Source organism: Eucalyptus grandis, chromosome 1, assembly GCF_016545825.1.
Source record: "Eucalyptus grandis isolate ANBG69807.140 chromosome 1, ASM1654582v1, whole genome shotgun sequence".
Classification (NCBI taxonomy): Eukaryota; Viridiplantae; Streptophyta; class Magnoliopsida; order Myrtales; family Myrtaceae; genus Eucalyptus; species Eucalyptus grandis.
The window spans coordinates 29,958,341-29,971,971 of NC_052612.1; the positions used below are offsets into that span (position 1 = coordinate 29,958,341).

The 13,631-nt window shown below is 42.8% G+C and overlaps 1 protein-coding gene and 1 long non-coding RNA gene across 6 annotated transcripts; both read right to left on the minus strand.

The window, feature by feature from the left end:
- Positions 1–462: 462 nt before the first annotated feature.
- LOC104438839 lies at positions 463–8,064 on the minus strand. 5 transcript variants are annotated; one of them, XR_005549065.1, is made up of 8 exons: positions 7,972–8,064; positions 5,307–5,512; positions 3,960–3,987; positions 3,120–3,266; positions 2,893–3,015; positions 2,727–2,795; positions 2,516–2,632; positions 464–2,378 (listed from the first exon to the last, which is right to left on the minus strand). It is a non-coding gene; the product is annotated as an uncharacterized LOC104438839 (long non-coding RNA). The 5 variants fall into 5 exon arrangements; XR_005549066.1 differs by having other exon boundaries at positions 465–2,378; positions 5,307–5,452; XR_005549076.1 differs by lacking the exon at positions 3,120–3,266 and having other exon boundaries at positions 463–2,378.
- Positions 8,065–8,893: 829 nt separating this feature from the next.
- Positions 8,894–10,870, minus strand: LOC104438828 (purine-uracil permease NCS1). The gene has a single exon (XM_010051999.3). The coding sequence runs from the start codon at positions 10,746–10,748 to the stop codon at positions 9,045–9,047; it is 1,704 nt and encodes a 567-aa protein (XP_010050301.1). The 5' UTR covers positions 10,749–10,870; the 3' UTR covers positions 8,894–9,044.
- Between the last annotated feature and the right edge of the window lie 2,761 nt (positions 10,871–13,631).

A 13,631-nucleotide genomic window follows, 5' to 3' on the forward strand; every position in this document is an offset into this window, starting at 1 on the left:
AAGACGAGTCTCCATAAAGTTCAGAGGGCATCAAGAGTCCCTTTATCTATGCACGAAATAATATGGCTTGTGAAGTTGTTTCTATTTCTACATCCATTTCTTCCTTGCCTTCCCTCCTTCATAAAGTGATTGGTCTGCCCAAAAAAGAAAAAGGGCCTCTAAGGGCCTCTGCCCTTTCATCCCTTGGATAGATAGAGAGGGAGGGTAAATCCCTCCATCCTATAGATAAAGTTGAGCCAAATGATATGATTTGAGTAGCCTATTATGCAAATGAGTATGGAATAGCTATCATCATGCAGTTATACAGTAGTATATTTATCCTCATTGACGTATAGGACACATGTGATATATATAGGCTAAGGCAAGATAAAATGTGCTTATGATTCTATCCTATGAGTTGATGGTAACGATGCCTCATTAGTCAAGATGGGTTTTGGCAAATGGTGAGTAGGGAATAGATGCTCACATGTGTATATCAGTGAGCTACTATGTGGTATTTACACATCAGAATGTAAGTACATTCCTCTATGTGCATCTAATGTTAATCTAAATATAAGCTCATGGCATCTATTTTTATTCGTCACAGCATATTTTTATAGTTATTTGCATATAACGCGTGGATTACATCATCTTCAATGAACTTAAATAATATGCTGATTCTCCTATTGTCACTAATATGTAATATTACTCGCTAATTTATTATGCCATAGTGCTCTTGGGGCAAATGGTGAGTTTTCTACTTTAGACCTAGAGCTTTCATTTACTACATTTAATCTCACTCCAAATTATTTTACAAATTAGTCGAATTAGAAAATTAGGGACATTTAGATTAGTGTTTCTAAAGATCTTTTTAAGGACTAGATCAAACACGCAGGAAAAAAAGTAGGAGTCTATCTTTGTGCTAGGAAATTTCATCATGTATAGTAAAAAATAAGTATACATCTGAGGCTAAATAATTTATTCATTCGAGGTTTAAATCATATGGAAATTGAGGTGGTGACAATTCTAGCTCGTTCAATGGATCTCAGTGCAACGAGGACGAGGAGGTCTTGAAAAGAGTCATGAGACCCGCCATCTCGGAGCAAGCATTCATATCGTTGGCAACGCATCTCTTCCCAAGCTTTCCTATTGCAAATACCAATTCCAAAGGATAATCATGTTGGAGCAAAGAATCTATTAAGTCTCGCAAATTCTCCCTCACCTTATCTTCATCGAGCACCCTCTTGATGGTAGTGGATGACAACTTACCTCGATCCTCTCCATCTTTAGCAACTTTCCTTTTAGATAAGAGGTTCTCGCATTTTGAAAGTCTGATAAAATTCCTAATTTTGTCTTATTTTACCCTAACATTTTGGTGATTTGGGAGGGAGATAGAATGACCAGATTCAAATTTTCCTTAATTCTTAATCTCAAATCATATTCTTCAGATCTGGCTCCCCCATTATAGCATTGTTGAAAGGGCCGTTTATCTTGAATTCCCATGTTGAATTTACATCATCAGCAATTTTACAGAGATTTTGTAAAGACTTGACATAAGGTTGATTTGTCATATGTACAATTTTGAGATTTTTTTTTGTAATATGAAAATTGATTTAGGGAAAATATGTCCTAATTGTGTCATTTTGAGATCCTTGGTGGTATTATCATTCTTTTCATCTATATATATATATTGACACTTACTAGCATTCATTAAAATCTACCAATACAGACACTAATCAATGATAGAATTCTAACTCCAATTTATTAAGCTTCACCTCTGCCCATGAATTGAAATTGACAAAAAATTTGAGTTGTTTTCGCACGTTATGTTTAGGATCTAAAACAAGCAACAACAGGTAAGGCCAACCAGTCACTGTATATATTAATCCAGACCAAAGCAAACATAAATATACTTCTGAAAGTCCCAAGTCCTAAACAGCACATGGACGTACCTCTTAAACCGGGCAAGCTTATTCACGTGGCAGGAAAAAACATATGGCTTGATTTCCGTTATGAATGTTTACCGTATTACTACTACTCCTGTGGTATTCTCGGTCACTATGCATCCTATTGCAAAGATATCCCATATGATGAGGAAAAATTTGAAGGGAATGACAAGATGTACTACGGACAATGGTTACAGGCTAAAGTCAGGGAACATAGCCCTTTCTGGCAGGCTTTCTATGAACTGAAAACAACTCAAGATGATATCGAAGAGACCGTACCTGAAACTCCTCAATCAAGGTTGCTCTTACTCACTGCTGCACAATGCGACATCAGCAAACATCATGTTCCTATGGACACTCAGACAGCTCCGAATATTAAAACTTCAACAGCAGACTTTTTCCCCAACTCCCCCCAAGTTGATGTTCAGAACAAGATGATTCCCCCTATACCCCCTGCATCGGCAACAAAAACAGATGTCCAAGACTTTACAGCTGCAGCATCATCTTCCAAAAAATCAAAAAAACCTAGATTGCAGACCAAGACTTCTCCAGTGAAGAAAGCAAAGAGATATGCTCCCTACAAGTCACACCTGGTTCTATCAGACTCTCTAGATGAAAGTCATCTATTGGAGACTCCCATATTTGAGGCCAAAAGGGCTATTGGCACACTCAGTATGCACCCATACATTGCAACCATTGCAACATACCTAGAAAAGAATTCCACACAGCAAGATACAACATCAAACAACTCATCATTTTCAATGAGAATAAGTCAACTATGTCAACAGTCAGATATCTTACCCAATCTCCATCGTCGGAATGATGCCAAATTTTCTTGCATATTCCGCAGTATTGTTTGGATTTCAGTAACTGTAGAAATGATGCACGTGACATTGGTCAGTACCCAATTCATCTTGTAGACTTGTCATGAAAGTTCTACTAAAAAAAAAAGAATGCAACTATGGACCTTGGCACAATGTCTACACAAAAATTGAGCTTCACCACTTGGGCCTTCCATCTTTTTCATACTTCTACGAGGGAAAATGAGGCTACAGCTGTCACAAGTTTGCATATCCTTGGAACACATATCCTGTATCAAAGAAACAGGAAGCCCCACTTTCATTGGAAAATTGCGACCAGTGCATAAATGGTTTAAACAAAAGTTTCCATGCAAGATTTAAAAGCAATAATTACTTCCGGATCCCAATCAGCAATTTCACTGGTGAGCTGTGGGAGGTCTATTTCTCACAGCACAGCAGTGGAACTTGGGTCAATGCTTCCGAGTTGGAGTTCCAGAGTGGGAACAACTGGAGTGGTGATGAAGTTGGAGGATTAACCTTACTGCATCTCACATTGAGAGGATTAAGGCAGACACGGAAGTTGTTGTTCTTGATGAATATCGCTGAAAATTACATGTTTTAGTGCGCATAATATTTTTCTTATCCAGTTAATACCCGTGGCACTCAAGTTATTCAGTCATTTGTTCATAGACTGTAAGTTATTAGCACAATGGTTTGACTTCAGAATCAATACTATCGAAAGAAAGTTTCCAATTTGACAGAACTACATTATACAGACATTTAAATGAGATTTAGTTTTCCAGGTAACTGGAATTCACTTGAGGATTCAACAACACTGTGTTGTTCTAATTGAAGAAAAGGTGCTCATCAACTAAAGAAAATTATGATTAGAAAAAACATGAAGAAAAAAACTTCCAGTAACTAATCTAACACAAGTCAGTCACTTTCTAATCAGAAGCTTATGTGTAACTATCATATGAAAAACAGTCAGCATCCATTGAAATCCCAGAGCCACTTTAAACCATATCTCTAAAAGGAGGATGCCAGGAAGAAGCCCAAAGTATGCATATATCCACCACCGAAACTACACGGTATACTCCGGCCACGACGGCACAAGACGAGCGAGTCAAAGGAAAAAAAAAAAAAAAACATGGCCAACCAAAAAGAAGATCACAAAGGAGACTAGGACACGAGCGACAGTACGAGGAGAAAGCCAGAGAGAAAGGGGACGAACCTGTAACGGTCTCAAGCTCCAACGAGACCTACACAGAGAGACATGGAAACGCACGGATCTCAGCAAAAACGGAAACGCAAAATGGGATGGAGGGAAAAGAGAAAGCGGTGGGAAACCATAAAATCCTAAGAGCGACGGACACGGACACAGCCTCATGCACCTTCTTCTTCTTCGCCTTCTTCTCAAAGGAAGAGCCGAGCACCTATAACGACGCTCTCTCTCTCTACAGAGGAAGCGGTGGCTTGCCGAGCAGAGGTCAGCGATGGCGTCAAGCGTGAGCGGCGGTGGCGTTGAGGATGAGCGACAGTGGCGTCAAGCGCGGAGAATGGGCGAAGAGAGAGTGAAATGTGAGTAGCGGAGAACGAGCGAAGAGAGTGTGAAATGAGAGACAATTTCTGATTTGGGGCTTTTTTTTTTTAGCCTTAACCAGACCGATTCTGGTTCCGGTTCCGGTTCCCAGGTTCCGAAACCGGGAACCACCGGTTCCCAGAAAAGGGGAACTGGGAACCGGAACCGGTCCCTTTGGAACTGGGAACCGGAACCGGTCCCTTTGGAACTGGGAACCGCACTCACCCCTAGCTGAGGTGGCTTGCCCGAATAAGCCACCACTTGAAAAATGAAAATCCTAAACTGGAATTGTCAGGGATTAGACAATTCCTTGACAGTTTAAGCTCTAAGAGCCTTAGTAGCTCAAGATCGACCTGATATCATCTTTTTGATGGAGACTAGGAATCAAGAACTCGTTATTAAACGAATCCAACGGAGGCTAAATTATGACAACAATTTTGTGGTGAATCCCCGAGGTTTGGCTAGAGGGATGGTTATGTTCTGGACAAATCAAATCTCTCTTACTATTAATGATTGTAACTCGCACTTTATTGATACTGTTTGTTCTGAAGATAGAAGTGCAAATCCTATGCATCTTACCTGTTTGCAGGCCCCGGCGGTATATCCACAGAGACAAAATTTATGGGCAAACTTGAGGCATCTCAGCCACTTTAATTCTCTTCCCTGGGTGTGTATTGGGGATTTCAATGAAATCTTAAATCACTGGGAGAAAGTTGGCAAAAGACCAATTCAGACATACCGGTTGCACTCTTTTCAGGAACTACTGCATGATTGTGCTTTGATGGATCTCGAAACAAAGGGTTGTGCATATACTTGGGTAAATAACAAAAGTGGAGAGGAAGTAATTAAAGAAAGACTGGATCGAGCTTTGTGTACTATTGAGTGGCGATTACATTACCTAGAAGCAGAGGTGTTGGCTTTCCCTGCTACAGGCTCGGATCATAGTCCGATTCTTTTAACTACAAAATCCAATACAGTAAGAAGGAGAAAGACCTTTACCTTTGAATCTTATTGGCTGCAAGATGTAGAGTGTCGTGAAGTGGTATCAGAATCTTGGACAGCTTCATCACTTAACAACTCCACCATCTCACAGAAGCCAAGGGTCACAACAAATGTGCTGGCCAAGTGGAGCATATTAAAATTCACTACAGATCATCATCAAATACATCTTATGTAGCAGCAACTTCAACACTGTATAAATCAACCTGTTTGCAATTATGACAAAGACCAAATCACTTCTTTGAAGCAGAAAATTCAGAATATATGGTCACAAGAAGAACAATACTGGGCAATGCCCTCCAGGATTAACTGGATGAGATGGGGGGACAGAAACTCGAAATTTTTTCATGCAACCACCATACAAAGGCGAAGAAGAAGCAGAATCAGAATCTTAAAGGATGAAAATGAGGAGTGGATCCGTCAGCTAGAGCAGGTGAAGCATGCGACCCTTACTTTCTTTAAAAATCTTTACACTTCAGTAGGACAGCGCAACTATGGACCTATTTTAATGCAATGTCCTCGAGTAGTTTCAGCGGTAATGAATACACAATTAACAGCTGAAGTTACGAGAGAGGAAGTAAAGACCATGACGTTTCAATTAGGAGCCACACGAGCACCAGGACCTGATGGTTTGAATGAATTGTTTTACCATAGTCATTGGGACATAATACAGGACGATGTGTTCAATTCAGTTCAGAATTTCTTTGCTACAGGTGTGATGCCAGCTGATATTAATAGAACAGCCATAACTTTGATCCCCAAGATACCGAACCCTGAGAGCTTAGATCAATTTCGCCCTATCAGCCTATGTAATTTTATTTACAAGATTATTTCAAAGGTTTTGGCGAATCACTTGAAGCATTGGCTACGGAGCTGATTTCCAAAGAACAAAGTACTTTTGTATCAGGCAGACAAATACAAGATAATATCCTCATAGTTCAAGAGGTTCTTCATCAGTTAAAGATCAGAGACAGGAAGAAAAAAATTTAGGGGGTCTTGAAATTGGATATGCAGAAAGCCTACGATAGGGTGGAGTGGGATTTTTTGGAAGCTTATCTATGTCGAATAGGATTTCAAGAGAGGTGGGTAAATTGGCTGATGCAGTGTGTTACTACGACCTCTCTAAGTGTGAAACTCAACGGTGAACCTCTTAGTTATTTTCAACTATCACGGGGACTCAGACAAGACGATCCTCTCTCCCCCTACTTATTTATTTTGTTAGCAGATATGCTGTCCACCCTCATCAAGCAAGCTGTTGACATGGACAATCTACGGGGAATCAAACTTAATAGGTGGTGTCCTACTTTATCCCATTTATTCTTTGCTGATGATGCTATCTTTTTCCTTGATAGTACAATCAGGAATGCCAAAACTTAGCAAACATCCTACAACAGTATTGCCTAGCTACAGGTCAAGAAATAAATAGGAACAAATCTGGTCTGTTCCTAAGTAAATTATGCCCTCAGCCTCTTAAGATAAACATGGCACAAGAGTTAAGGGTTCCACTGTTAAACAAAATGGGCAAATACCTAGGCATACCTTCTGATTAGGGATCATCTAAAAAAGACATGTTCGCTTGGATTCTAGGACGAGTGAATGCTAAATTAGAGGGGTGACAGCAAATCTAATATCTAAAGGAGGGAAAGAGGTTCATTACCGCAGTATGCAATGACAATTTTTAAAGTTTCTGCTTCTATATGCAAATCTGTAGAACAAAAAATAGCAAGGTTCTGGTGGTAAAACAACAACAACAGATCTAGAATTCATTGGAAAAGCTGGGAAACTCTTAAAGAGAGAAAAGCTAGAGGGGGAATCGGATTCAGAGACTTAATCTCCTTTAATAAGGCCTTATTGGGTAAGCAAGCCTAGCATCTCTTTCAAAATCCTTCATCTCTGTGGTGCAATGTTTTTAAGGGCTTATATTTTCCTTCTACAAATTTCCGAAATGCTAATAAGGGGTTTAGACCTTCATGGGGATGGCAGAGTGTTTTACTTGGAAGGGATTCTATCCGACAGAAGCTTCAATGGTCAGTTGGTAATGGTAAAACGATCCAAGCCAAAGAGGACAAATGGTTGTCTATAGGCATTCTAGGAGGACCAGCAACTAGAGAAGAATCGAAACTAGTAGCAGATTTTCTTATCCCTGAGCAGAATAAGTGGAATGTCAAGCTTCTAAATCTAACTTTTTATGAAGACATTGTCAAGGAAATACTCACTATAAAGCTGTGGCCAGCTTCCACTGACGATAAACTTCTATGGACTGAAACTCAGGATGGACTTTACACTGTGAAGAGTGGTTATCTTTTCATCCAGCAAATAGCATCCGAACAGGTAACCTCTAGTGCATCTTCTTCTTATCAGATACCTAGCAAGCTATGGAAGTAGATTTGGAAAACAAAAATAGCCCCAAAAATACGCATTTTCCTCTGGTCACTGTGTTAAAATGTGTTGCCTACAAAGGACAACTTATTTCGGCGAAAAATTACCCCTGACCCTATTTGTAAACTCTATTCATCTAATACCCCCGAGACCCCTGAACATTTATTTCTATTTTGCCCATGGACTTATTATATACGGAGCCACCCCCAAGTGCAGATCAACATCTCTAGAACACACCGCATAATTGCATGGCTAACTGATATAATAGAACAGAAGGGGCACATACTAGATTTTCAGATCATCGCCGCTTTGTTATGGCAAACCTGGAAAGCTCAGAATCAACTTGTCTTCTGCCATCACCGTACCCATCCAGGATCAACTAGTAGATACAGCCCTTATTCAGGCACAAATCAATATTACAGCTCAGCAACAGAAAACGAGCATTAGGAATACTTACTTAAACCCTAATCGAATATGGCAACCACTAGATCCAGGCATCATAAAGGTGAATATTGATGGCGCCTTTGCTATCACAAATCAGATGAGATCGATCGCCAGCATTGCTTGTGACCACACTAGCAGAATGATTGGAGGATTTACTCAAAGCGTTCAGGCCACCTCTGCACTGGAGACAAAGATACAAGCGTTGTTATGCACACTTCAGGACCTCTTACACAAAGGCGAAACAGGACCTCTTACACAAAGGCGAAACTGACGCTAACCATGTCATTGAATCTAACAATCTCATCCTTTTGGAGACGATCAACCGGGGACGATCACTGCCGTGGAACTGCCTTGCTCTGTTTGTTGAATGTGCAGCTTTGACGACCTATTTTCCAACCCTAATCATGAAGCACTGTCGAAGGGACGCCAATGCCCTAGCTGATTGGGCTGCGAAGGCCCATGGACAAGGATACCTCTCCCCAAACTAGGTTAATTCACCTCCTCAAATTATGTTGGACTTGCTGTGTAATGATGCCCTTGTTAAGGGTTGTTCTTTTTTCCCTACTTGAATGGAAATACCCTTTCTTTCAACCAAAAAAAAAAAAAACAGCACATGGACGTATAAGGTTCACATGGAGCATCTGCACATGTCACTTATAGAAACGTGAATGACAGAGAACTTACATTAATGCTTAAACATAGTACTTGCATTTTCTTTCCTTTTTTTTTCTTGAGAATGGAATTATTAAATTGATAAAATTGAATGTAGAAATTGAAGGTTCTGAGCTCTTATTGAGTCGAGGAAAAGAAACATCTGAAGAAACTAACAACTCCTAAGAAGTTTACATTATTGTATAACCCCACAAGCTCTTTGAATTTTCTTTACAAGTTATGTGCAAACTGTGTGATACAACATCAACTTTCAGCAGGCAAAAGTGGGTCATAAGGAAGAGACTTCCTGGATTTCCCAGAAAAACTCGACAAAACCCAGTAAAGTAAACCAGCTAAAAAGAAGCTGAAGAACCAAGCATTGTTGTAGATGACCACGAAGGCATCGGGAATCACCGACAGAGCCCCGACTTTCTGCAAGAAACCTGGAATAACCGGGAGAATCCCGACCACCAGCGAAGCCATCGCCGCCAAATTGTAGCCTCCGGAGTAGTAATAAGCCCCATAAGGACTCAAAGTGTACAACTCCTTGATGCTTAACTCAGTGCTCCGGACAAGATAGTAATCAGCCAAAATGATGCCTCCGATTGGGCCCAACAGCGCGGAGTAACCCACCAACCACGTATACACGAAGCTCTCGCTCGACTGGAGGAGCCGCCACGGCTGGAAGGCTATGCCCATGAGTGCTGTAATAAGGGCTCCTCTCCTGAAGGTGAACCAGGAAGGGCTAAGGTTGACCAGGGCGTTCGCCGGTGCCATCACGTTGGCAGCTATGTTTGTGGTGATGGTGGCCAGGCTGATTCCTAGGATGGCCACCAAAGTGGTCGCGAGGCCCCCGATTTGGCCTAAGAGCTGGATCGGGTTCGAGATCACGCGGCCAAAGATCACCTCCGTCGAGGAGGTCGCCGCCAAGCCCACGAACGTGAACAAGCCCATGAAGAGCGGGAGCCCCGCTTGACCGATGACCTGGTCCCTCTGGCTCTTGGCATACCTCGTGAAGTCCGGGATGTTGAGCGCAAGCGTGGCCCAGAAGCTTATGTTCGCAGTCAGGGAAGGGAAAAACAGCGCCCAGAACTGGGACGACGACAGTTTCGACGACAGGGCAAGCATGTGACCGAGGCCGCCGGCCTTGACATAGGCCCAAGCGAAGAGGCAGGAAGTGAGGGCGATCAGGATTGGAGCCGAGTACTTCTCAAGCTGCCTGATCCCCTCGATGCCCTTCCAAACTATGGTCAATTGGGCTAGCCAAAATGCAATGAAGCAAGCGAACTCCAGCGGGGACGTGCCCAGCCAAGGCCAAGGCTGCGACAGGGCGGACTGCTTCAGGGAACCCGGCAGGAGGAGGAAGATGGCCTCGCCGCCGATCCACGTCTCGATGCCGTACCAACCGCAGCCGACCAGAGCCCTCAGCAGGGCCGGGACGTGCGCCCCGCGGACCCCGAAGGAGGAGCGGGCGAGCACGGGGAACGGGACGCCGTACTTTGCCCCCGGGTGGCCCGTCAGGACGAGCGGCACCAGCAGGATCGCGTTGGCGGCCACCACGGTCGCGATCCCCTGCCACCAGGCCATGCCAAGGTCGACCAGGCTCCCGGCCAGGTAGTAGGTGGGGACCCCGACCACGAGCCCGATCCACAGGCTGGCCATCTCCCACCCGGAGAAGGTCCGCTCCGAGGGCGTGGTGGGCCGGAGGTCATCGTTGGTGAGGGTCGGGTCTGGCTCGAAGTAACCGGGATCCGAAGGCTTCGGGCTCGGGTAGGATTGCCCCGAGTACGCCATGGGTGCCGAGCTAGAGCATCCGTGGCGTCGAACTAGATGCGTGAAGCATGATCTGGAGGTGAATTGGACCACAGAAGTAGTGGAGGAATGATCAGAGGACCGGAGAAGAATCTTGGGATTGAGGTGGGGGCGCTGATGAAGATGATGACGAAGACTGAAGCAAGTGGAGACCATGATTTCAGAGAGGGAGAGGGAGAGAGAGAAAAAGATTCAGATGGTGGCTTTTGCGGTGTCTTGATCTCTTGGGGAATCCGAGGGATCTCTGGCAGAGGATGGATGATGTGCGTGTGGTTGAAATTCTCGATGGGTCGCTCTCAAATTTGTATTATTGCTTATCAAAGTCCAAAAGTCCAATGGGGCAGGCTTTGGTGACTTGTAAGCCGGGGATCTTGAGCTGTCTGACAGATCATTGGGGGCTTAATTTTTTTTTTTAATTCCTTTTTTTATATTGATTCAATGATCTTTGCTTGGCCAGTAGCCATCACGTTTTCCAGGAGACTGAAACCACTGAGCTTAATTTATTTCTATTGATGCTCCTTCATGTGATATTCCCACCTTAACGGGGATTCTGATTAATAAGGAGAAAGTGTATTAAATGATACGACCGGTTTCAAAACAGGAATTTTTCTAATTTTTTACTTAGAATGTTTCAAAGATTGATTGATACAAGTTGGAAAAATTATTCCAAAAATCTTAAACTTATTGGATTTTTGTCAATTCAATTATAAATCTTTTAATTTTGCTAATGGAATTGTAAACATTTTTCATAATTTGCTAATTGAGCCTATCTGAGTAATTTTGGTCGAAAATCAATAACATAAACAATTTTAAATGATATTTTTTTTTTTTCTCTTTTCCTTCTTCTCTTTTCTTTCTTTTTTTCTTCCTTTTTTCTTTTATTTTCCCCTTTTTCCTTTGCCAACCACCACCTAACCTCCGGCCAGCCTCAAGTGAGGGCCGCCCTCACTGGCCATGGGCAAGGTAACCCAAGCTTGGGATGGTAAGGCCCGCCCTCATCGAGTCACGAGAGACCTAGGTGGGCTACCATGCCCTCGCCTAAGCGAGGGCTGCTCTCACTTGAGCTGGCAAGGACACCCTCGCCCCCAGCGAGGACCACTCTCCCTTGAGCTGAAGAGGGAGACCCTCACCCCTAGCAAGGGCTGCCCTCACCTAAGGACGATAACCTCCGTTGGCCATTGACCAGGTTTGACAGTGGCCGATAGATTGCAAAAAAGAAAGAAATTAAAAAAAGGAAAAAAAATATAAGAATATTATTTAAAAATGTCCACACCAATGTTAGCTGTCCTACGTAGCATGGCGAGATATCAACGCCAAAGTGATATGTAGCCAAAATTAGTCGGATGAACTCAATTAGTAAAAAGTGAAAAAGATTTATGATTCAATTGACATAATTAAAATATTTTTAGAACTTTTTGGACAATTTTCTTGATATATAAGTCAGTCAAAATGAACGACATGTACATAGTTTGATGGATTTTGCTTCCCAACATGTCCTCCCAAACACGTGAAGCACCCCTTCCTATTGGCTCGCGCAGACGAGTTCTACAAAACGTGTTATAGGCTCGTTTGGTTCGGCTTTGGGGAAATACCTTTGACCAAATGCAAATACCTTTGGGGTAACGAGATTTTCGGGGAATGCTTGAACGTTTGGGAAATTATAATTTAAAGGGAATTGGAAAGTGACTTTGGTGTAAATATCGTTTGGTAAACCCGACATTTGCAAAGGGCTTTTATTATTTTTTTAAAAAATAAAAATCAAATCCGATGAAACTCCGTCGTTGATCAACGGTGGGCCAACCAAATTTGGCTGTCGGCAAGGTTGGCCGAGGTTGCATGAACCAAGATCTTGCCGCCGACGAGGCTGCCTGAGGTCGCACGACCTCAGGCGGCGCCGCCTAGGCCTCGTCGATGGCCAAATCTAGGTCCGCGTGACCCAAGTGAGGCTGCCTAGGTCGCCTGGGTTCCCTCAACCTCGGGTGACATCGCCCGGGTCACGCGAATCCAGGCGACGCTTGCCCGGGTCGCCTGCCGTGCGACCTCAGGTGGCGTCGCTTGGGTCGCGCAACCTCAAGCGATGCCTACCTAGGTCGCGCAAGCCTACATCTAGCAGCCGGCGAGGCCCAGGTGGTGGCGCCTGAGGTTGCACGACCACAGGCAGCTTGGTCGGTGGCTAGATCTAGGTTCCCTAAACCTCAGGCAACTTCGCCAACGGCCAAATCTGGCCGCCGGCGGTTGGGGTATGGGGAAGATGATGCTTGGTTAAGGAAAAAAAAAAAACGAAGTCAACGAATGAACAGTAGAGGTAGACTCGCATTTCCAAAATACCAAAAGCCCAAAGTAGGTCCTCACCTGCTTTGGGCTTTCAGCATTTCAAAGGCAATCATTTGGCCAATGAGACCTCCAAATGCTGAACCAAACACTTAATATTTTTCCCAATGGGTTTTGGAGACTCAAAGCCCCTTGGAATGCAAAACCAAACGGGGCTATGTACCGCAGCATCATCGCTACCATGTGGTTGGATCTTCGACAATTCGATTGTTCGAGTGTGTAAGTGAGGATTTTAATCTAATCGAAAAGATTCCGGTTGCCCCTATTTCTTAAAGTGAATTCCCGTAATTGGTGGATGTCCCCTTGCCGTAGTCAAAACACGTGCTGTCCTCAGTTGTCTGCACCTTCATTTGGTTCATTTTCATCCTCTTGGGATTCGCTTATGGACCAAGTTAAAGATGAGAGTCGAGACTAATGAACGGTGAAAAAAAAAATTATATTTAACGAAGCTCGTTAAAGCTGAAAACTTCACCTTCTGATGTCATATTTCATGGGTGCAAAAAAGAAAAATGCCATATTTATGCATAGCACTTCGACCAAATATATATATATATATATATATATATATATATATATATATATATATATATATATATATATATATATATATATATATAGATTTATGCATAGCATATCAGTATTGGTTTCTTTATATATAGTGACATATTCTCTTATAGATTTGGAAAAATTACCAAAAAAATCCTAAAT

Excerpts from the sequence above, each read along its gene's own strand:
- LOC104438828 (XM_010051999.3), bottom strand. The coding sequence starts at position 10,748 with ATGGTCTCCACTTGCTTCAGTCTTCGTCATCATCTTCATCAGCGCCCC.